We start from the raw sequence: 24,829 nt of genomic DNA, 5'->3' as shown, positions 1-24,829 counted from the left end.
TTGGTGTCATTTAGTAGTGGTTTCGTTGCAGCAATTTGACCATGAAGGCCTGATTCACACAGTCTCCTCTGAACAGTTGATGTTGAGATGTGTCTGTTACTTGAACTCTGTGAAGCATTTATTTGGACTGCAATTTGTTCATTAGAGGCTGTTAACTCTAATGAACTTATTCTCTGCAGCAGAGGTAACTCTGGGTCTTCATTTCCTGTGGTGGTCCTCATGAGAGCCAGTTTCATCACAGCACTTGATGGTTTTTGCGACTGCACTTGAAGAAACGTTCAAAGTTCTTGAAATGTTCCGTATTGACTGACCTTCATGTTTTAAAGTATTGATGGACTGTCATTTCTCTTTGCTTATTTGAGCTGTTCTTGCCATAATATGGACTTGGTCTTTTACGAAATAGGGCTAACTTCTGTATATGCTCAAACGCATTAAGAAGAAATTTCAAAAATTTACTTTTAAGAATGCACACCTGTTAATTGAAATGCATTCCAGGTGACTACCTCATGAAGCTGGTTGAGAGAATGCCAAGAATGTGCAGCGCTGTCATCAAGGCAAAGGGTGGCTATTTGAAGAGTCTCAAATATAAAATATATTTTGATTTGTTTAACACTTTTTGGGTTATTACATTATTCAATATGTGTTATTTCATAGTGTTGATGTCTTCACTATTATTCTACTATGTAGAAAATAGTAAAAATGAAGAAAAACCCTTCAATGAGTAGGTGTTGAAAATGTTGACTGGTAGTGTAAATGCCCACTACTTTCTTATGGTTAGTTCATAAGAATATGCTAATGTTTGAATCTAAGTCTCAGTAAAAAAAAAAATCCCTTTTCCTCAGTAAAATAAAATATACTGAAGGTTTAATCAATATGTCTTCTTTGTACTATTAACGCTTCACCAAAATGTTTCTTTATCAGTGTTCAGGTTGGGTTCAGGGTTCATGATCTCACTCTCTGTGTTCAGTGCTTGGTTGACATGTCTCTCTCGTCCTGTGTTTCCAGGTGGACTATGAGGATGTTGGCGAGGCTCATATTGGGACTCTTCGTCCTCAAAGCAGTGGTGGCCAACCCCAGATTTGCCCGGCAGTTGGAATTAGACACGTACGACAGCGCTAACTATGATGTGGATCTAGAAAACTTGAATTTAGAGAACCAGGATGTCTATGATTATGAAGATGGACTGACTATTGACGAACCTCAGGTAAGATACTGGGGGGAAATTGGAGGGATGGGTGACAGAGATGCTGAGATTTGACCTCAGACCCCGTTTGAACATTCTAAGAATGTATCCCTCTATCCACACGTCCTTGAAGCAATCACTAATCAGTGCGATAGGTAAAAGAAACTAGCAGATTACATACTATAGCTTACACTGACTCAGTTATGACAGGTCAGTGACAGAGGAAGGAACCTCACATCATAGTGTTTGAAGGTATGTTTGAAGGTGAATGTATTACTTAGAATTTTGTACATTGTACGTATCACATTACTGTTTTGCCTTGGTTGATGTTGCCTGCACTTTGCTAGCTCCATTTCCTGACTCAGACATCAATGTCAAAGTGCCATGTAAGTTGGCGGATAAAGCATTGACATTCTATCTTGTGGAAGATAGTGTGTTAATTCGTTGATGGGGACTTATTATGGCTTACACCCTACACTATCCTGAGCCTCGATGATGGAATCTGCATTACTGAAACATTGGAAGAGTTCGAGACCCAAGGACTTGGGACTATACGTTTTTATCTGCAAAATGTCTCGTTTTGAGATCATTTGTATTTTCAAGTCCCAGATCTCAGAACTGTTTTGTGATGTCTTCCTCTTTCGTGACTCAATATGTATACAGTCACATACAATTATTTTTAATTGACAAACCAGCATTGTGTGATTTGATTGCATATAGAACTTTATAGCACCAAATGAACAGCTGTTTGCGCAGATAAAACTTTCAGATGTTTGGATTATATTGTACATTTACTTGTAAAGGACCACTTAAAGAGCAACTCTATGTGAATATTATTTTTTGGACCAAAATGTCAGATAGAATCTCACAAGTTTTCCTGCTTATTAGTTTGAATGCTCATAGCTGACTGTAGTTTTCAACGCTTGTCACTTTGGCCCAATTCCATGTATCCCTTTTCTGCCCCTTCTCTCCAAACTGCACTCGTTCACTCCCCCCTCAAGGATTGATTGGCACTGATGGATTGTACTGTATGCATGGACTGAAACTAGGGAGTCTTGAACATTTTTGAGAGACATCTAATTAACTATTCTATGAAGAGCAATGGTTGAAGGGAGAAGTTGAGTTTTGAGTTGGGTGGGATTAGAGGTTCCATGCTTCTCAACTCTGATTGTTAGATTACATCTAGGGCTATTACAGCCATGTAGCATTCAGAGTCAAATACTGCAGTTGCTGTGTCTGTAGACATGACTTGATGGGCTCAGTGAACATTTTTCCTCAGCTACAATGCCTTCAGACAGAGAATAATGCATACAATGACATTTTATTCATCTATGTCAAAAATCTTCTTTATCTTTAGTCAGAGTCAGGTACTGAATTTCCCTCAAAGCAGTGTGCTGCGCTCCCTTTTATGTTCACTGCCTTTGGTGAACTAATAATGCACGGTAGGACTGTTTGACATTTTAGTTAACTCTCCTGTTGTGTTTATTTCATGTAATTTAGTTCTGTGTTCCCGGTCCAAAATGACCACCCCGTTATAGCTGATTATAAATCCACAATAATACATATTATCACCTAATGTTGTGTTCATCTTTTTATCAACTTAAGTTCTTGTGAACATTACAAGTTTTGAACTTCTATTTGCTATTTATGGCCTGTAGGCCTCATTGACCTGAGCTCATACAACTCATTTTTGTATTTCCCCCCTCTGGGATTAGATTGTAGACTACAAACAATACTGTAGACTTGCAGTAGTGTGTTGGTTTATCAACGTGTATATGATATCATCACTTTTTTTTCTCTAATGAGAGTGATTCGAATTTGATGAGTTTTGCAGATTACGTCATCTCAGAGAATATTCTAATGGCTCAGTTTGATGGAGGAAGGTCATGTTAATGCAGAGTGTGTGTGCGTGTGGGCGTGTGTGCATGTGCATGTGGGCGTGTGTGTTGCTTCGTATAATCACTTGTTAAATTACCACATTTTTATTTCAAGCAATTACATCTAATTAAATCTAATTTACATTGGCCCAATTAAAACTCTTCTTCTCAATATAAACAGGACAGATGGAGTATAGTCCATAGGATCCAAAAGCCTTGCATACAATGCAGTTGTCAGACTCAAGTACTCAATCTCACTCTGAAAGCAGGTGTATCTTTCCCCGCTTTGGGATTACTACTTGGTTGGTTCTGGGTTTATTACCAAGTTCATCATGATGCCCTTTTGCCTGGTTAAACCCTTCATCCACAATAGGGGGCAGGCCCTATATCCTGCCGTTACCACCTGGATATTTATGCCTATGTGTCAGTTAGATCAGTTATTATTCAATGTTACGAGACATCTTATTTACTGTCACTGCTGGTTTAAACTGGCCATTTTTCCGAATATTTCGATTGTCTTTGTGGAGAAGAAAAACATGCATGAAAATATTGTGCTTGTGTGTTGGGGCTGGGGGGGGGGGTAGATTGAAATGTATGCATTGTATCATATCCGGCCGTGATTGGGAGTCCCATAGGGCGGCGCACAATTGGCCCAGCGTCGTCCGGGTTTGGCCGGGGTAGGCCGTCATTGTAAATAAGAATTTGTTCTTAACTGACTTGCCTAGTTAAATAAATGTTAAATAAAATAAGTAAATACAGCTGCAGGGTTCGAGCCTTTCAACTCACATGTATTCATAAAGGCCTGGGGAAGAGATACAATTAGGATAGGAATGTAGCTACATTAGACATGGAACTATTATGGCAAGTATGGGTCAAAGTAAATGAGTGGCGTTGCTGTTTGTGAGAGGTGTTAGTACCTTCTACAGTAGCCTGTAGATACTGATGACCTATGTGGCAAAGGATATTATAGCCCTTGTTGTTAAGTTCAATTCTAACCCACATTTGGCCCAGGTCTGACATCAGCATGCTAAAATGGGCCAAACTTCTCTGTGCTAGCCAGAACCCAAAGGGTTTCAAGTGGGCCAGAGGGTTCTGTCGGACATTAAACAATCTGAACAATAAAAAGCACCCAAATGAGTCCAAAATTGCGGAAAGAGGAGAGTGAGCAGAGAGAGCGCTGCCCATGACAGAAGTAGCCTTCAACGGCCCAAGTTGGATGTGATGCAACTAGTCTGCAATGCAGGTTTGGACAGAGAACACTAAAACAGCCCATTTCAGCCAATGTTCCCGTTTATTTTCTTTTGTAACAAAGACACAATGCCAAAACGATGTCAGGCTGGCATGAGGCTAAACAGCGGGATCAGATTTTCGACTAGTTCCCCTTGAGCCAAACCATTTAAACTGAACCCGATGTGGTATACCACCATCCAAGTCAGTCCCACAATCCAATGCACATTTGGCTATTATGACATGAGGGATCTGTGTACAAAACAATGTTGTAGTCTTTCATTAGTCTGCTGGTTTATCAATGTGCAATCTCAGAGAATGTTCTAATGGCTCAGTTTGGTGGAGGAAGGTGATGTTAATGCATTGTGTGTGTGTGTGTGTGTGTGTGTGTGTGTTGTTTTGGATAATCACATCTGTTAAATCCCCACATTTTATTTCAAGCAATTACAGCTAATTACATCTCATTTACATTGTCCAAATGCAAACTCTTCTTCTCAGTATAAACAGGACAGATGGAGTATAGTGCATGTAATCCAAAAGCCTTGGAATGATTCAGGGGAAAGAGAAACTGATACAGGAGAAAACAAACCCGTGACAATAGTGTAGCTTGAAGACAGGAAGAACTCCAGCAGTTCCCTTCAGACCTTCTCTTCAGTGGTGTGTGTGTGCCGGGGAAAATATATTCTAGATCGCTCTCACATGATTAACATTTTCAGTGCGATTATAGAATATATGTCAGTGTGTGGCAGCGCTTACCCTTGATACAGTAGGCTACTGAAGGGTGAGAGGGCAGATTTAGGAATAAGTATGTAGAGTGGGTAAGGGGATCATGCAGACTAGAAGGAGTCCTCCCTCACCAAGTCAGAGGAGACTCAATGATGATCTTTGCTTTCTCTTTCCAGCTCTCTATTGCCTTTCTTTATTCTGCAGCTCCTCTAACCCTAACCCTAAGAAGCTTCACACTTTTCTCCTGTAAACTGTAATCCAAGGCCAGAGTTAGTGATCTGGTGCATTTAAAGCTCTTTGCAGACACTCCTAGAACAGGAGCTGACTTGGTTTAGAGCACTGTAGAGTATGTGTCTGTTGTGAATAGGTCACAGGTCACATTGCATCAGCAACATGCAAATAGAAGCTTGTAATGATCTCTTTGGTCTATTTAAATGGTACCTCTAAGCAGCTTCAGAGTAGCAGCTTTAGAGACGGTGCTAGGGGCCACTCCTGGAAAACAAGTGAAGTTATGTAGTAAAAATCCGTAGCTTTATTCTGTTTATACCTGATTGTCATTAGCCTCTAGTGGTGTCCTTAAAGATCTTAATACCAGACCTGGGTCAAATACAGCCAGGTATGGAAAATACTTTCAAATACTTGAGCTGCACTTCATTTAGCTTTTCCGTTACAATAGAACCAATAGAATAGTCCCTAAAGTTCAAATTTCAAATTAAATCAAGATCAGCTCAAATTGTACTTTTTAAATATTTTAGCGAAGTCTGATCTATACTGCAATTCCACGTAAGATCCACATTTTTTTTTTTTAAATACAATCATTGCATATGCATTTTATTTATTATATCATAATACATGACAACTTTGCCATTGTTTCGGCTATTTCTCAAATTAAAGTCTGTGCTGTTGCTTTGAAAACAAACAGACATGTACCTCTGATCGCTCAGGTGACCTATGACCTTGTGATTGGCAGTTTCTGCACGTGGACAGGGATTAGTGTTTTCATCAACTTATAGGTCACGCATGCTGAACCCAGCACCGCAAGTCCCTATTAGCCCACTTAGCTAAACTCTAAACGTGAGCCCAGGGAGCTAAGCAAGTGTTTAAATCCTTCATCACGTGTAACTAGGTCACCAAGCTTTATAGCAGAAAGCCTTTCAATGGACAACATATTGTAAACAAGCACTCTGCAAAATGTTTTGATCTTACCAAGATATTGTATTTCTTACCATTAGAATGCATTAACTTGATGTCTTACCAAGGTAAATTATTTTAGTGCACTGGCAGGATTGAAACAAGTCTGAATTATCTTGTATTTCCTGGGGAAGCAAAATCAACCAAAAAAAGTTAATGCATTTTCTGGGTGAGTGAGAGAAACTCAAAACAAGTCATGTTTACTTCCTTATCTCAATACAACAGAAAAATCTACGTAAGATTGAAATTTTTTTGCAGTGTGGCTGCAATGTATCTTGTGTTATCATGAAGCCATCATTGAGCGAAGTTGGCCTTTGTAGAGAGGGGCAGTGGGCCCTGAAAAAGACACACGGAATACTACACAAAGGCAGATGGAACGTATGCATACAGATGTAAATGTGTGTACAGTCCCATATGCCTGCCATTGAACCCATACAGTGCATTCAGAAAGTAATCAGACCCCTTGACTTTTTCCACATTTTGTTACGTTACGGCCTTATCCTAAAATGGATTAAATTGTTTTTTCCTCATGAATCTACGCACAATACCCCATAAAGACAAAGCAAAAACAGGTTTTTATCATTTTTTGCTAACATTATTTTTTAATTAAAAAAAAAATCACATTTACATAAGTATTCAGACCCTTTACTCAATACTTTGTTGAAGCACCTTTGTCAGCGATTACAGCCTCGAGTCTTGGGTATGACGCTACAAGCTTGGCACACCTGTATTTGGGTAGTTTCTCCCATTCTTCTCTGAAGATCCTCTCAAGCTCTGTCAGGTTGGATGGGGAGCCGGCAGCACAGCTATTTTCAGGTCTCTCCAGAGATGTTAGATCGGGTTTAAGTCCGGGCTTTGGCTGGGCCACTCAAGGACATTCAGAGACTTGTTCCAAAGCCACTCCTGCGTTGTCTTGGCAGTGTGCTTAGGGTTGTGGTCCTATTGGATGGTGAAACCTTGCGTCTGTCTGAGGTCCTGAGCGCTCTGGAGCAGGTTTTCATCAAGGATCTCTCTGTACTTTGCTCCATTCATCTTCCCCTCAATACTGACTAGTCTCCCAGTCCCTGATGATGAAAAACATCCCCACAGCATGATACTGCCACCACCATGCTTCAACGTAGGGATGGTGCCAGGTTTCCTCCAGACGTGACGCTTGGCATTCAGGCCAAATAGTTCATTCTTGGTTTCATCAGACCAGAGAATGTTGTTTCTCATGGTCTGAGAGTCTTTAGGTGCCTTTTGACAAACTCCAAGAGGGCTGTCATGTGCCTTTTACTGAGAAGTGGCTTCCGTCTGGCCACTCTACCATCAAGGCCTGATTGGTGGAGTGCTACAGAGATGGTTGTTCTCCCATCTCCACAGAGGAACTCTGGAGTTCTGTCAGAGTGACCATCGGATTCTTGGTCACCTCCCTGACCAAGGCCCTTCTCCCCAGATTGCTCAGTTTGGCCAGCTCTAGGAAGAGTCTTGGTGGTTCCAAACTTCTCCCATTTAAGAATGATGGAGGCCACTGTGTTCTTGGGGACCTTTAATGCTGCAGACATTTTTTGGTACCCTTCCAAGATCTGTGCCGCGACACAATCTTGTCTCGGAGCTCTATGGACAATTCCTTTGACCTCATGACTTGGTTTTTGCTATGACATGCACTGTCAACTGTGGGACCTTATATAAACAGGTGTGTGCCTTTCAAAATCATGTCCTATCAATTGAATTTACCACAGGTGGACTCCAATCAAATTGTAGAAACATCTCAAAGGATGATCAATGGAAACAGGATGCACCTGAGCTCAATTTCGAGTCTCATAGCAAAGGGTCTGAATACTTATGTAAATAAGGTATTTTCTTATTTTATTTTTTTATTATACATTTGCTAAAAATTCAACACCAAAAAATGCTTTTTCATTATGGGGTACTGTGTATAGATTGATGAGAATAAAAATATTGAATCAATTTTATAATAAGGCTGTAACGTAACAAAATGTGGAACAATGGAAGGGGTACGAATACTTTCTGAATGCACTGTATTTGTTTAACATTCTTGTTTATATGTAAAGAAGCACATATTCTAAAGTTATTCATTCCATTTGCCGGAATTTGGGTTCCATTGTATATCTTCTTGGTCCTAAACAGGCCTGATATTGTCTGACAAGTAGAAGACTCCTAGACAAACCCATTTAACCTCTTCCTGCACATTGTTTCAACTTCCTGGTTTTATCTGTGCAAATAAACTACATCCAAATGGGTGATCATATGTGGTATACACTCTGACGATGACCTAACATATAAACCATTCTGTGAGGCTAGGACTTTTTGGTAAATGGGATTCCTTGGTTGGTTTTGTGACGTGTTTTAGGGTGTCACAGCTTGGTTTGGAAGAGTGATGGTATTATGCATCGATCTCTCTAGAGTTGTGAAGTTTCTAAAGAGATGCATTGGCGTGATAGACCAGAAAATAATGTTTGTGAGTGAGCAAGAGTGCAGTGCTACACAGAAAGATCTGTTTGCTTCAAATCAGCTCCTCTATTTCACATTATGGAACTTCAAAACTCTCTCTCTGCACATTTTGTATTCCCACGTTGTTTCCCAGAGTTGTTTTTTTGGGGGTAGCCAAGCTATCGCCCCTCGTTTCCCCCGAGTTTGTATGTTTGCTTTTTGGGGGGAGGAGGAGGAGGGGCATCAGCAGCAAGCAAACTAACTCTGTGCAAGACTACTCAAAGGCCTACCTTGTTGTCTCCTGAACTCTGTCACTGCCAAACTCTCAAGACGTGCATTTTCAATTTCATACCCGTTCTACGTGGCTACATTTACAATCGTCCCCATTTTACTGTACATGCCTTTCCTTGCATCTAAATGTGTATCTACTTTTAGGAATTTCATTATACAGCAACATACACTTTGTGGTGAGTTGCCTTTAGGTAAGTCTCAGGCTACCTCAGGTTAGGAATCTGTCTGACTTGGAGTGAAAGTCGATGGACAGCTTCTCTCAACATTGGTTGAGAGAAGTGGAGTGAAATATGCATTTTTGCAGCTACCATGTGTCTCTTGGTTCCACAAGGACCATTCCCTGTTTTGGAAGATAGAATCAGCCCATGGGTGTAAGAGAGTCAAATATTACCTTTTGCACATAGTGGGGTTTCAGCGCCCCTATGTGGCTAATAAAAGAACTGCATGGCATTACTCTGGTGGTTTGCTGAATAGCAAGAACAATGAAGGCAGATAGCCATTGAAGTCTCTATCACATTCTTAACATTAGTTGAGAGTAGATCATTCTTTATTGTCTGATTTTCAGATATTTGCTTTACGTGCAAGAAAACGCACTGTGGTCAGGTGGCATAGGCCAGACATAACATCAAACAAACAAAACAAGAATGACAGTTCTTACCCCTCCCTTCCACATTACATAACATAGGAACATGTAGCTGTGTTGGACGTTTTGCATTATGTTCATCTGTTTAGGAGGTGAGATGTATGGCTTAAAGCACAGTAGATAGATGCAGTTGCAGTTGATATCATAACTGGTATTAAAACAATGAGTGTGTCGTGCTTTGCTGTGAGGCACTATCACAACATACTATGGGGGCCCTCTGACAGCCAAAGAGCGCTTCTGGAAAGTGTGCCATTAGGATTTCAAAATGTCCTCTTGACATTGCATATTTCGGCTGTCTGTTTGGTAAATTTGAGTCGATATGCTTTGACCTTCTGACACACACACACTCCTCATTGGGTTCTGAGGAGTGTGAGAACATGAAGAGGTGAAAGGTCAACAGGATAAGATGTGACTGAGTTTAGGAGATTGAGGTAGGCCTACCTTGTAGTGTGACTGTTTATTTGCTTTCTAAACAAACCAAACACCTGCTGTGGTCATCATTCCACATGAAACACGCAAACTGCTCATAAATGGCATAATTCCTCTTTACAATTTGTCATAGTCAATCTCAGCTGGGTCAGGTTTGACATGTTTACAACATTTTCACACTGTAGCCATTCTAACTTCTCCATTTGCAATGGATTCTTCCTTTTTTTGGTTTGTATGTACTGTCTGAATGTGACCCCTATGAGTACATCCTGTCACTTGACCCAGGAAGTGATTGTCACAGAGCATCCTACCAAGACACCACTGCCATAGGGAAGCCTACTGTGCAGGTTATGCAGTCCCCAAGTTGAAGACCCACAACTGTTAGTTAAAGGGGAAGTTCGGTATTTTACAAGTTGTTGAATGGTTCATCACACTGAAAAGGTCTTTTGTTTTTAAAACAACCATGGATTACGGTTTCCCCTGGTCCATAGACTACTTTCAGGGTGAGGAAGTATCTTACATTAAATTGTAAAATACTGAACGTCTCCTTTAATGAAAATGATGTTTCATTTTTAGAGGACGTTCCTATTGGAAAGTGACGAAAAGTTGGTTTGTGCCACACCTGTGATGTTTGAACTGATGCTCACTATCCTGTTAATTTTGACCAAACATTTTACAGTTATGTTTACAAACCAACAGACCATGGAGAATGTGGTAACAGTAAAACATCTGTAATAAAATATCTGTAAAACAGGGTAAGAATGGTCTTGTTTCCTTGGTTGGAAGGTGGAGTTTCCCCACTAAAAACACTTTCTGTTGTGCCTTTACCCAGATTGCACTTGTATTCTTCTCTCATCTCAGTTTGTGGTCCGAAATTGTACCCAGACATTTGTATCCACATTTTCCAATTCCTGGGAGGGCAACCGTTGAGGGTCTTCCTCAAATCAATATTCATGTCCTCAATTTTTTTCAACATTCACCTGTAGATATGAAGAAGTACACCAAGTCTTCCACTACTTGTCCATTACCAGTGTCATGATCATTTAGGAGGTTTATCATGACTGAGTCTTCTGCATACTTAATGATGTGTCTGCGTTCCTGGTTTCTTCTTCAGTCATCTGTATTTAAATGGTAGAGGTGAAACAGCATAGCCCTGAGGTGCCCCTGTTAAGCTACACCTGTGAATGACTGATACTATAACTGTCTCTGGATCTTCTATTCTCTCTGAACGGTAGAAGTCAGGATGTCTAGAAGTCCTCATGTGCCTGGTCCTTTTCCTGTGCACTCTTTAGCTACTTGTGTTGTATCCAAATATGTCATTCTTGTTTGGTCGCTGTTAAGCTTTATTGCCTATTGAGCATGGTCATACATAACATTGTCCTGTGACATAAATTGGGTACTGATGAGATGATTACTGATATTTAACTCAAAATCAGTGCTTCACACTCTGCAAGGCTAGACCAAAAGACGTAGAGCTTCCGGTCCATGAGTGACAGTTGGCTTTTGAAGCCTCCGGTTACTAAATAAGTGAGGCTACTGCCCTCTGGTGGTCTCTGGTGGTCTCTGGTGGTCTCTGGCGGTCTCTGGCGCTCTCTGGTGGTCTCTGGCACTCTCTGATGGTCTCTGGCGGTCTCTGGCGCTGTCTGGTGGTCTCTGGCGCTCTCTGGTGGTCTGTGGCGCTCTTTGATGGTCTGTGGTGGTCTCTGGTGCTCTCTGGTGGTCTCCGGCGCTCTCTGGCGGTCTCTGATAGTCTCTGGTGGTCTCTGGCTCTCTCTGGCGCTCTCTGGCTGTCTCTGGCGCTCTCTGGTGGCGCACCTCCTGCATTAGCATTGACTCATTTACATTTACATGTACGTCATTTAGCAGACGCTCTTATCCAGAGCGACTTACAAATTCCCTCTGTCGCTGTCTTTCCCACAGATAGAGATTGGCACACTGGCCCCACCAGATTATAACTACCCTGGACCTGGGGGCCCTGCATCACTGGAGGAGGAAGAGGAGGAGGAGTTGCCCCTAAGACCCCAGCTCATCCCCCAAGGCTCAGGGGGGTCTGGGGTACTCATGGGCCCCGACGCACAGGGAGGTCTGTATACACACATCCACACACATACACCGTGTCACCTCACACTATGAGCCCATACACACAGGGAGGTCTGTATACACACACCCACAGCACATCCACTCTGTCACCTCACACTATGAGCCCATACACACAGGGAGGTCTGTATACACACACCCACAGCACATCCACTCTGTCACCTCACACTATGAGCCCATACACACAGGGAGATGAAGGTATGTGTCCAGTACTGACAGTGATACATAACACACAACTTTCCCTCTTAACGCCTACCCATGCAAATCGACCCCTTTTTACAATCATCCTTCGTCATTTCCAAATGCATGAGTTCCATTTAACTGTCTGACATTAGTTAAATGTGTGGTACTCAACCATAAATCTCATTAACTTTTTGTAATGTCACCTAATCATCATTAGAAACATGACTCACTAGCCCTAAACGGAATCATGGTCCACTCTGCTCTAACCTGTCTCTTCTAACACCTAATCTTGTCTCTAACAAGAGGAGGAGCTGCGCCTGAGTCCCATTGACATTCTTCATATCTCCGGGGACTTCGGGGGTTCCACGGGTTCTGGAGGTTCCGGTGGCTCTGGGGTTTCCGGAGGTTCTGGGGGTTCCGGAGACCTTTTGGCTTCCGGTTCTGGAGACCTTTTGGCTTCCGGTTCTGGGGACCTTTTGGCTTCTGGAGGCTCAGGGGGTTCCAGGGAAATTGGTTCAGCAGGTTCTGGGGATCTTGGTTCTGGGGGTTCCAGGGTCCTTGGTTCCGGAGACTCTGGGGGTTCCGGGGACCTTGGATCCGGAGACTCTGTGGGTTCCGGGGACCTTGGATCCAGAGACTCTGTGGGTTCCGGGGACCTTGGATCCGGAGGCTCTGTGGGTTCCGGGGACCTTGGATCCGGAGACTCTGTGGGTTCCGGGTACCTTGGATCCGGAGGCTCTGTGGGTTCCGGGGACCTTGGATCCGGAGGCTCTGTGGGTTCCGGGGACCTTGGTTCTGGAAGCTCTGGGGGTTCCAGGGACCTTGGTTCTGGAGGCTCTGGGGGTGTCGGGGATCTTGGTTCCCAGGGCTCTGGAGGTTCCGTCACCCTCCTAGGCTCAGGGGGTTCCGGGGTCATATTGGGTTCCAGTACTGGGGGTTCCGGAGGTTCTGGAGGTTCCGGGGACTCAGGAATAATAATTATATCTGGAGGTCAGTACCTATACTTATACAGACTAGACTGTAGAAGTATACAGATAGTTGGTTGGGCCTATAGTGACCTTGTCAACCTAGTACAGTTCCAAGCGCTGATTGATACGCTAAGACTATATAGGATTTCCTAGCATTTCTAAATATGCCTTTTCATTTAACTGCTTTGTGCTGGTTAAATGTGGATTGATAATGCTTTCTTGTGATTTGCTACTTGTCGTAATTGTAAACCCTGTGTCATTGCTTTGTCACTTACAGTTATCATTGTCATTGTAAACATAATTCTTTGTCCTACCATTGTGATTGTAAACGTCACTCAGTGTCCTACCATTGTCATTGCATTACTTACCATAAGTTCCTAATCATTGTCAACCTAACCCACGGTCAAACCATGTTTCAGAATGATTGATTGGCTGATTGAATGATTGTTGATTGACAGTCCATCGCATCCCATGAGAAGCACTAACCTGTCTCCTAACCCCTCCCCTTGGCTCTAACAAGAGGAGGAGCTGCCCCTCATTCCTGACACTACCCCCCAGGAGGCATCGGGTGCTTCTGGGGAGTCCGGGGCCTCTGGCACCTCAGGGGCCTCAGGGCCTGGGGGCTCCGACTCTGGTGTGTCAGAGGTCACATTAATCCCTGACCCTGATGAAGGTCAGTACCACCAAATAAAGAAACAATAAGAAAACAGATCTCTATGGCATCAACTCATTGTATCATATGTGTAAGGATAACAGGGGTAAAGGTCCCAAAAACTTTGAGCAGAAAGCATGCTCTGTTGTCATGTCCGTATTTGGACAAGAGAAGGTAACCAAATAATCTGGTCAAGAGATGCTTTTCAAAGGATTTGTGGTTGACAAGTATGAATCTCCAATTCCAGCTAAGAACACTGTTCCAATGTACCTACAGTTAAAGTCGGAAGTTTACATACACCTTAGCCAAATACAGTTCAGTTTTTCACAATTTCTGACATTTAATCCTAGTAAAAATTCTCTGTTTTAGGTATCGGAATAATAGTGGAAATGTATTTCTTTCAGCTTTTATTTCTTTCATCATATTCTCATTGGGTCAGAAGTTTACATACACCAATTAGTATTTGGCAGCATTACCTTTCAATTGTTTAACTTGGGTCAAATGTTTGGCGTAGCCTTCCACAAGCTTCCCACAATAAGTTGGGTGAATTTTGGCCCATTCCTCCTGACAGAGCTGGTGTAACTGAGTCAGGTTTGTAAGCCTCCTTGCTCGCACAAGCTTTTTCAGTTCTGCCCACAAATGTTCTATAGGATTGAGGTCAGGGCTTTGTGATGGCCACTCCAATACCTTGACTTTGTTGTCCTTACGCCATTTTGCCACAACTTTGGAAGTATGCTTGGGGTCATTGTCCATTTGGAAGACCCATTTGTGACCAAGCTTTAACTTCCTGACTGATGGCTTGAGATGTTGCTTCAATATATCCACATAATTTTTCTTCTCATGATGCCATCTATTTTGTGAAGTGCACCAGCCCCTCCTTCAGCAAAGCACCCCCACAACATGATGCTGCCACCCCCGTGCTTCACGGTTGGGATGGTGTTCTTCGGCTTGCAAGCGTCCCTCTTTTTCCTCCAAACATAACGATGGTCATTATGGCCAAACAGTTCTATTTTTCTTTCATCAGACCAGAGGACATTTCTCCAAAAAATATGATCTTTGTCCCCATGTGCAGTTGCAAACTGTAGTCTGGCTTTTTTATGGCGGTTTTGGAGCAGTGGCTTCTTCCTTACTGAGCGGCCTTTCAGGTTATGTCGATATAGGACTTGTTTTACTGTGGATATAGATACTTTTGTACCTGTTTCCTCCAGCATCTTCACAAGGTCCTTTGCTGTTGTTCTGGGATTGATTTGCACTTTTCGCACCAAAGTACGTTCATCTCTAGGAGACAGAAAGCATCTCCTTCCTGAGCGGTAAGCCAGCTGGGTGGTCCCATGGTGTTAATACTTGCGTACTATTGTTTGTAGAGATGAACGTGGTACCTTCAGGCGTTTGGAAATTGCTCCCAATGATGAACCAGACTTGTGGAGGTCTAAAAAAAAAATCAGATGTCTTGGCTGATTTATTTTGATTTTCCCATGATGTCAAGCAAAGAGGCACTGAGTTTGAAGGTAGGCCTTAAACTACATCCACAGGTACACCTCCAATTGACTCAAATGATGTCAACTAGCCTATCAGAAGCTTCTAAAGCCCTGACATAATTTTCTGGAATTTTCCAAGCTGTTTAAAGGTACAGTCAATTTAGTGTATGTAAACTTCTGACCCACTGGAATTAAGATACAGTGAAATAATCTGTCTGTAAACAATTGTTGGAAAAATGAATTGTGTCATGCACAAACTAGATGTCCTAACCGACTTGCCAAAATAATAGTTTGTTAACAAGACATTTGTGGAGTGGTTGAAAAACAAGTTTTAATGACTCCAACCTTAGTGTATGTAAACTTCCGGCTTCAACTGTATTTATATTAAACATATATCAACATAACATAATTTGATTAACTCTCAAAATCCATTCCCAAGATTCCATTTAACTATTACCTAATTTAATCAGTTAAATGTGTCATAAACAACGACAACAACATAACTCCCTTGCTATTTGTGACTTCTCACCGTGGCAAACAGCACTTGTTGTCGTGTCTGTCCATGCTGTTTCTTTAATACCTCATCTCTATCTCTAACAAGAGGAGGAAGTGCTCCTGACTACTCCGAAAACCCCTCAGGAGTCTGGAGGTACAGTAGGCTCAGGGGGCTCTGGGTTGCCAGAGGTTGACTTGGACATTAAAGGTCAGTATCCAGCACAAACGCTAACTATTCAATCAAAACCTGTAACCAGGCTTCTGGGGTTATAGGGTCTATTCTACTTCACTATACAGTATATGGGGTCTATCACATTCCCATATTTTCTCATATCTTTATACGAGTTGTCTCTTTCATTTCACCCCAGAAACCCTGGTTTTGATTGAATAGGGTTATTGAATCTTATGTGCATCCTGTTAAAACTGATCACAAACTGTGTTGAAGCCATATATATCTGTAATGTCCGTTACACGACTTATGTCTTGTCCTTACCTGTCACAAACACTATCATGTGTCTGTCTGTAACATGTGTTTACTATCAAGTTGCTCTACGATATGAGTCTGTAACATCTGTTATCGTCATCTTCACCTGACGTCTGTGTTATAACCTGTCCCGAACACCATTTACACAATATGTCTAACATTGGTAATGCACTAAACCTCAACCATAGCACCTCAGCAACAACCCTCATAATGTGCACACCTTTGTCACATCAAAAGTTGCATCCAATCCAGACTTGACAACATTTCATGATGCAAGAGGTAAAACAAACAAATCGTATCAACACTGAGTACACGTCTCCACCATTCTACAAACCCATTGTTACTGCATCGAAGGCTGGTGGCCTAAACTTCATCACACAACCTCTCAGACCTATCAACTGTTCTCTCAAGTGTATCGCCTACCTCCATCTTACTTCCTTGTCCTGTCTGTCTGTCCCAGGTATGCCTACCTGCCTGCTGTGCACCTGTCTGGGTGGTTCTGTCTACTGTGATGATGTGAAGCTGACGAGCGTGCCGCCTCTCCCCAAAGAGACCACTCACTTCTACGCCCGCTACAACCACATCACCAAGATCAACAAGGGCGACTTCGCTCAGATGAGTAGGTGTCACATGTTAAAGGCACAGCCCGTGCTGTTCAATGGCTGTTTCAATTAATGAAACCACTAAACTACCTTCTCTCTCTTGCAGACAAGCTGAAGAGGATCGACTTGACCGCCAACGAGATTGCTTCCATCGCTGATGATGCGTTCTCCGGCCTGCCCGTGCTGGAGGAGCTGGTGCTCCGTGAGAATGGCGTGTCACAGCTGCCTGCCCTTCCGCCCGTGATGACCCTTATCGACGCCAGCCACAACAACATTGGCGCCACAGGCATCCACAAAGAGGCTTTCAAGGTATGTAGGTCTGACAAGGATCACAAACAATTGATTTGCTTTTTCCCAGCATTATCACATTTGATTCCCCTATTGGACTAATCACCAAGCCCTTGATGAGTTGAATCAGGTGTGAGTGCTGGGATTAAACAAAAACAGCGATGTATTGAGAGACTGTCTGGCATAAATGACTCCACTCTAAATGTAAACAACGTGTTTTGTTTAGGACATGACGGGTCTGCTGTACCTGTACCTAACAGACAACCACATCGACCACATCCCTGTGCCCCTACCGGACAGCCTGCGCTCTCTGCACCTACAGGTACCTGCACCTCTGCCTCTTTACTGCCCCTATGTGGGTGATGTGGGAACTATAGGATTACCTCCACACTGTACACTGGTGGTGACTAGAGGGATTTTTGCTCAACTGACCACGGTATCCCCTCTTTCTGCAAGCTGTTTCAAAACATTCTGGCCAATTCTCTGCCATCAGTTTCAGCTTTTAGTGCAAATTATCGTATTTTTAAACTGTACTTTTCTCCAGCACTGTGTCAGACCGGTGCAGAATCTCAAACAAGCATTAGTTCGTCATGGATCGTTTTTTTAAGGCCCATAGATTAATGAATGTGTTGTTTCGGAGTGTTTTCTTAGACTTCCAATGCCTTGTTTTCCAGCGCAACAACATTCAGATGATCCACGAGGACACGTTCTGCAACCTGAAAGATTTCAACTACATCAGGAACGCACTGGAGGACATTCGCCTGGACGGCAACCCCATTAACCTCAGCAGGACCCCACAGGCCTATGTATGTCTGCCCCGCGTCCCCATCGGAGCCCACATCTAACCACACACTGATCAATACACACGCATCTTCACACAGCTCAACTCATTGTCTACGAGACATATGTACATACCATACACACACGTACCTAATGGAGAAAGATCCTAAAAGTTGTCCAGTCTCAGTTCAATTGCAATCTGCACATACAGTAAACACCGGAAACACACTACCTACCTTCCCTAATTTAAGCCTGGTCAGTTGTTGATTGCATACATAACACACAGTGAGAGAGATGGTGCGTATCTCTCATTCCTACACACACACACAAATACACACCAGATAACTTTTTGTCAAAAGCCAAACTGTTCAGCAACTTGAAGCAAACAAAAAGACAAGGAAAATGTGACATTTTATTGATCCAACAATCAAACATTGTTTCATGTCTGTTCACGACTGGCAATGACAACCAGTAATATTGTTTAAATATGTTTTTGTAAAGGAAAAAATTATATTACAGAAATCTAACACTATTTAAAAAAAACTATTATACTAGCATAAACTAATTGAAGCTGAAGCTTACTGGAACGCTAAATTGAATATCAATGCAATAAAAGAAGCAATTAAACAAGCATTTGTAAAGTCTGTACTGTAATATAAAAATATATTCTGAAGTAACTTTTTTTTTACATGAACTGCAATATTTGGCATATTACATTTCAAAGTTATTGTTATGACAACAATAGCCTATATCAATAAAGATCAAGACTATTGTATGACTGGGGAGGGGGGGGGGGGGGGGGTCTGTTGGGTGTGGATGGGGTTAACAAGAAGAAACAGCCTGCTATTGTGTGCTTTGTATGGAAATACCACAATTGAATAAAGTTGTTTTGATGACCTCAATGGCTTAAGATTTTAATTGAGAATTGACCGGTAAGGTGTGTAACTGCAAACTGATTTTGAAATGAACTGACTGAGTACAACTGTTTAGGCAGTTAATGTTCAAATACTTCTAGCCCAGATAACAATAGGCATACAGGCATCTCTGAACAGCAATACAAAAAGGATTTGTCATTGAAAACTTTGTACATTCATAGAAAATAAAACCAATACAAATTATATCCAATTACTTTCCAATTGAATAGTCTAGTCTATTGTAAACAAACATGTAATTGTTCTTCACATACGTTCAACCAACTTTTCAAACATCTTGAGGAATCTCTCGGTTCTTTCCAACGACCCAACGACCCGCTGTCCTCCTGTTTTACAGCTTTGTCCTTCCGCACCGTTCTCCTCCGCTGCTCTACCCTCCGCCAGTAGAACTCTGTCTCTGTCCACAGCCAGCCTATCCCTGGCCACCTGCGCTTTCTCCTTCTCTATCAGCCCCCTCTCCCTCTCCACCGCTGCCTTCTCCCGCTCCAGTTGGGCACGCTCCCGGTCCAGGTTGGCCATCTCTCGTTCCAGCCCTGCTTGCTCTCTCTCCAGCGCCATCCGCTCTCTCCCCATCACCTCTCGCTCGCCCTCCAATGCCGCCCGTTCGGTCTCCAGCGTCGCCCTCTCGGTGTCCATCTCGTCCAGGTCGCAGTGCATCCCCATCACCCCTATTCCGCCCATCATGGATCTCTTCCTGGGCCGGGCATCAGGGAGAAAATCACTATCGCTAGTGCCCGGGGGGAGTGGGCCGATGATGGGGGCTGAGCCTGCCAGACGCCCCTCCATTGCGTCACTCATCAGATCGTACCAACGCCAACTGTGGGGGAACACCTGCACCCCTGGGGGAGGGTACTTCAGCTCCTGTCCCCAAAAGAAGGATAAACAGTATTAGTAGGTAGTCAGATAATGAAGGATTTGATGAATAGTTGATGTAAGTGAGACATTAGGCTTGGACAAAGTAGTAGGCACAGGATGTCTGTAGGGCAGGGTTATTAAGAACAAGGATGCCTATTAACCTGTTAGGGCTAGGGGGCAGTATTTGCACGGCTGGATAAAAAAAATGTACCTGATTTAATCTGGTTACTAATCCTACCCAGTAACTAGAATATGCATATACTTATTATATATGGATAGAAAACACTCTAAAGTTTCTAAAACTGTTTGAATGGTGTCTGTGAGTATAACAGAACTCATTTGGCAGGCAAAACCCTGAGACATTTTCTGACAGGAAGTGGATACCTGATGTGTTGTATTACCTTTAAACCTATCCCATTGAAAAACACAGGGGCTGAGGAATATTTTGGCACTTCCTATTGCTTCCACTAGATGTCACCAGCCTTTACAAAGTGTTTTGAGTCTTCTGGAGGGAGATCTGACCGAACAAGAGCCATGGAACGATGATGGCCCATTAAGACACCTGGCGCGCGAGTTCATGTTGGGTACCCTCGTTCCAATACGTTATAAAAGAGTATGCATTCGTCCACCTTGAATATTATTCATGTTCTGGTTAAAAAAGGCCCTAATGATTTATGCTATACAACGCTTTGACATGTTTGAACGAACGTAAATATTTTTTTCCCCTCGTTCATGACGAGAAGTCCGGCTGGCTTAGATCATGTGCTAACAAGACGGAGATTTTTGGACATAAATGATGAGCTTTTTTGAACAAAACTACATTCGTTATGGACCTGTGATACCTGGAAGTGACATCTGATGAAGAGAATCAAAGGTAATGGATTATTTACATAGTATTTTCGATTTTAGATCTCCCCAACATGACGTCTAGTCTGTATCGCAACGCGTATTTTTCTGGGCGCAGTGCTCAGATTATTGCAAAGTGTGATTTCCCAGTAAGGTTATTTTTAAATCTGGCAAGTTGATTGCGTTCAAGAGATGTAAATCTATAATTCTTTAAATGACAATATAATATTTTACCAATGTTTTCTAATTTTAATTATTTAATTTGTGGTGTTGACTTGACTGCCGGTTATTGGAGGGAAACGATTTCCTCAACATCAATGCCATAGTAAAACTCTGTTTTTGGATATAAATATGAACTTGATAGAACTAAAAATGCATGCATTGTCTAACATAATGTCCTAGGAGTGTCATCTGATGGAGATTGTAAAAGGTTAGTGCATCATTTTAGCTGGTTTTATGGTTTTGTTGACCCTGTCTTTGAATTGACAAAACATTACACACAACTCTTGTAAATGTACTGTCCTAACATACTCTAAATTTATGCTTTCGCCGTAAAACCTTTTTGAAATCGTAAAACGTGGTTAGATTAAGGAGATGTTTATCTTTCAAAGGGTGTAAAATAGTTGTATGTTTGAAAAATTAGAATTTTGACATTTATTTGGATTCAAATTTGCCGCTCTTGAAATGCACCTGCTGTTGATGGAGTGCACCACGGGGGGGACGCTAGCGTCCCACCTAGCCCATAGAGGTTAAAGGGTCAATTTCAGAGGTTTCCATCCTGGGGTACACAGCATGGCCGAAAGTATGTGGACACCCCTTCAAATTACCGGATTCTGCCATTTCAACCACACCTGTTGCTGACGTGTATAAAATCAAGCACACAGCCATGCAATCTCCATAGACAAACATTGGCAGTAGAATGGCCTTACTGAAGAGCTCAGTGACTTTCAACGTGGCACTGTCATAGGATGCCACCTTTCCAACAAGTCAGTTCGTCAAATTTCTGCCCTGGTCAACTGTAAGTGCTGCTACTGCGAAATGGAAACATCTAGGAGCAACAACGGCTCAGCTGCGAAGTGGTAGGCCACACAAGCTCACAGAACAGGACCGTCGAGTGCTGAAACACGAATCACGTAAAAATCGCCTATCCTCGGTTGTGACACTCACTACAGAGTTCCAAAATGCCTTTGGAAGCAATGTCAGCACAAGAACTGTTTGTCGGGAGTTTCATGAAATGGGTTTCCATGGCCGAGCAGCCGCGCACTAACCTAAGAACACCATGCACAATGCCAAGCGTCGGCTGGAGTGTAAAGCTTGCAGCCATTGGACTCTGGAGCAGTGGAAATGCGTTCTCCCGAGAGATTAATCCCACTTCACCATCTGGCAGGCAGACGGACGGGTTTGGCAGATGCTAGGAGAACGCATCCTGCCCCAATGCATAGTTCCAACTATAAAGTTTGGTGGAGCAGGAATAATGGTCTGGGGCTGTTTTTTATGGTTCGGGCTTGGCCTCTTAGTTCCAGTGAAGGGAAATCTTAACACTACAGCATACAATGACATTCTAGACGATTCTGTGCTTCCAGGTTTGTGGCAACAGTTTAGGGAAGGCCCTTTCCTGTTTCAGCATGACAATGCCCCCATGCACAAAGCAAGGTCCATACAGAAATGGTTTGTTGAGATCAGTGTGGAAGAACTTGACAGGCCTGCACAGAGCCTTGACCCCCATCGAACAACTTTGGGATGAATTGGAATGCAGACTGCAAGCCAGGCCTAATCAACCAACATAAGTGCACGCCCTCACTAATGCTCTTGTGGCTGAATGGAAGCAAGTCCCCACAGCAATGTTCCAACATCTAGTGAAGAGCCTTCCCAGAAGAGTGGAGGCTGTTATAGCAGCAAAGGGGGGACCAACTCCATATTAATGCCCATGATTTTGGAATGAGATGTTCGACAAGCAGATGTCCACTTACTTTTGGATATGTAGTGTATGTAGGATGCAATTGCTACCTTGTATCTCTTCTTCAGATTTTCCCATTTTTTCATTGCCTGACTGGCAGTCATCTTCCCCTGCAAGCCCATGTGTTTGAGGATGGCCCTTCAACAAAAAAGGTACACAATGATCATTTGGATTTCAAAACATACACATTGACTCGTCTCAATGACAGGTAAAATGAAAAAACCCATCTAACAAAACGTGTACTGGGTGGGATCTCGGGTAAGTATCTGAACTCACCTCCAGGCCAGTCGAGAGGCATTTCTCCTCCCCGTAAACATGTAGCGATTTGATACTCGCAATTTCACAAAGTCCATTGTTTCATATTCAGACACTGAAATAAATAAATATTTGTTTTAAATCACTACATGCACAATGTAATTGATATTAAATAACATTCACATTTTGATTAATAGGACAAATGTGGATCGCGCCGTCTGATGCCTAGGCACGCATCTGCTCGAACAAGTATTCGAGACAAGGCGCCATGATGTCCCCTTTGTAGGTAACGTTAGTTAGCTTTCTCGCTAACTAGCTCGGAGTTCCTTACTTCATTTATAGTCCGAAATAAACATATAAAGGATAAAATGACTACTTACATTTGTATGTGTATTCTGAATTCACTTTCTTTTTACTTTTCTTTTTTGCATTATTGGAGTATAGCGGTAGCGTGTGTTCGATATTTTCCATTGTAGCATCCATGTTAGCTAGCACTGCGAAGGGACCACAACGGAGTGCACTTCGTCTCTTCCGCCCTTCGTCTCTTCTTCTTCGTGTTGGTTTCCGGCCGCAGATTAGTCGCATCTAGGCATATTGCTTCCACCCAGAGTTCAGACTGTGCACACGCACCACATACTACCATTCCTCACCTCACATTCGCAAGTGACACTGCCTACATCAGAACGTTTAATTACTAAAGCTGTAAGATATGCAGCGGGTCACAGTCTAGCTAGCGGCTCAGGTACATATTTAGGACGAATTTTGTGTTATCCACATATCAAATCAAACTTTATTTGTCACATGCGCAGAATACAACAAGTGTAGACCTGACCGTGAAATGCTTACTTACAAGCCCTTAACCAGCAGTGCAGTTCAAGAAGAGTTAAGAAAATATTTACCAAATAAACTCAAGTAAAAATAATACAAAGTAACACAATAACATAACAATAACGAGGTACCCCCAGTGTGCGGTGGTACAGGTTAGAGGTAATTTGTACATGTAGGTAAGGGTGAAGTGACTATTTTTATTTATTTCACCTTTATTTAACCAGGTAGACCAGTTGAGAACAAGTTCTCATTTACAACTGCGACCTGGCCAAGATAAAGCAAAGCAGTGCGACACAAACAACACAGAGTTACACATGGAATAAACAAAGGTACAGTCAATAACACAATAGAAAAGTCTACATACAGTGTGTGCAAATTAAGTAAGTTTAGTGAGATAAGGCAATAAATAGGCGATAGTGGCGAAATAATTACAATTTAGCAATTAAACACTGAAGTGATAGATGTGCAGAAGATGAATGTGCAAGTAGAGATACTGGGGTGCAAAGGAGCAAAAAAAAAAATAATATGGGGATGAGGTAGTTGGGTGGGCTATTTACAGATGGGCTATATACAGGTGCAATGATCTGTAAGCTGCTCTGACAGCTGATGCTTAAAATTAGTGAGGGAGATATAAGTCTCCAGCTTCAGTGATTTTTGCAATTCGTTCCAGTCATTGGCAGCAGAGAACTGGAAGGAAAGGCGGCCAAAGGAGGAATTGACTTTGGGGGTGACCAGTGAAATATACCTGCTGGAGCGTGTGCTACGGGTGGGTGCTGCTATGGTGACCAGTGAGCTGATATAAGGCGGGGCTTTACCTAGCAAAGACTTATAGATGACCTGGAGCCAGTGTGTTTGGCGACGAATATGAAGCGAGGGCCAGCCAACGAGAGTATACAGGTCGCAGTGGTGGGTGGTATATGGGGCTTTGGTGACAAAGTGCACAAGGGGGTGTGGTATATGGCATACCACAGCTAAGGGCTGTTGCGGAGTGCCTGGACACAGCCCTTAGCTGTGGTATATTGGCTATATACCACAAACCCCCAAAGTGCCTTATTGCTATTAAAAACGGGTTACCAACCTAATTAGTGCAGGAAAAACAAATGTTTTGTCGTACCTATGGTATACGGTC

General features: G+C 42.6%; 2 protein-coding genes across 2 annotated transcripts in view; one reads left to right on the top strand and one right to left on the bottom strand.

Annotated features, from left to right (window-relative positions):
- LOC106609040 (collagen alpha-2(I) chain) overlaps positions 1 to 18,657 on the top strand; it is a 24,596-nt gene extending 5,939 nt beyond the window's left edge. Inside the window, exons 3-11 of the mRNA XM_045722219.1 lie at positions 1,006 to 1,204; positions 11,921 to 12,083; positions 12,584 to 13,270; positions 13,769 to 13,921; positions 15,980 to 16,081; positions 16,818 to 16,976; positions 17,066 to 17,268; positions 17,474 to 17,569; positions 17,922 to 18,657. Of these exons, the coding sequence (XP_045578175.1) occupies positions 1,013 to 1,204; positions 11,921 to 12,083; positions 12,584 to 13,270; positions 13,769 to 13,921; positions 15,980 to 16,081; positions 16,818 to 16,976; positions 17,066 to 17,268; positions 17,474 to 17,569; positions 17,922 to 18,092 (1,926 nt within the window). The 5' untranslated portion in view covers positions 1,006 to 1,012 and the 3' untranslated portion in view covers positions 18,093 to 18,657. The remainder of the gene's footprint in view (positions 1 to 1,005; positions 1,205 to 11,920; positions 12,084 to 12,583; positions 13,271 to 13,768; positions 13,922 to 15,979; positions 16,082 to 16,817; positions 16,977 to 17,065; positions 17,269 to 17,473; positions 17,570 to 17,921) is intronic.
- On the bottom strand, positions 18,422 to 23,491 carry LOC106609039 (uncharacterized). Its single transcript, XM_014207380.2, has 4 exons — positions 23,253 to 23,491; positions 22,894 to 22,987; positions 22,668 to 22,755; positions 18,422 to 19,820 (listed from the first exon to the last, which is right to left on the bottom strand). Exons 1-4 carry the CDS (start codon positions 23,455 to 23,457, stop codon positions 19,206 to 19,208), a joined length of 1,002 nt encoding a protein of 333 aa, XP_014062855.1. The 5' UTR covers positions 23,458 to 23,491; the 3' UTR covers positions 18,422 to 19,205.
- Between the last annotated feature and the right edge of the window lie 1,338 nt (positions 23,492 to 24,829).

The sequence above is a fragment of the Salmo salar genome, chromosome ssa07 (assembly GCF_905237065.1).
Source record: "Salmo salar chromosome ssa07, Ssal_v3.1, whole genome shotgun sequence".
Lineage (NCBI taxonomy): Eukaryota > Metazoa > Chordata > Actinopteri > Salmoniformes > Salmonidae > Salmo > Salmo salar.
The sequence above is the reverse complement of the archived record's forward strand: the minus strand, read 5'-3'. Positions and strand labels throughout refer to the sequence as shown.

Coding starts and splice junctions, on each gene's coding strand:
- LOC106609039 (XM_014207380.2), bottom strand. CDS start 23,457: ATGCGACTAATCTGCGGCCGGAAACCAACACGAAGAAGAAGAGACGAA. Junction 22,988..23,252: donor TTCAGAATACACATACAAAT/GTAAGTAGTCAT, acceptor TATTTATTTCAG/TGTCTGAATATGAAACAATG. Junction 22,756..22,893: donor GCCTCTCGACTGGCCTGGAG/GTGAGTTCAGAT, acceptor TTTTTGTTGAAG/GGCCATCCTCAAACACATGG.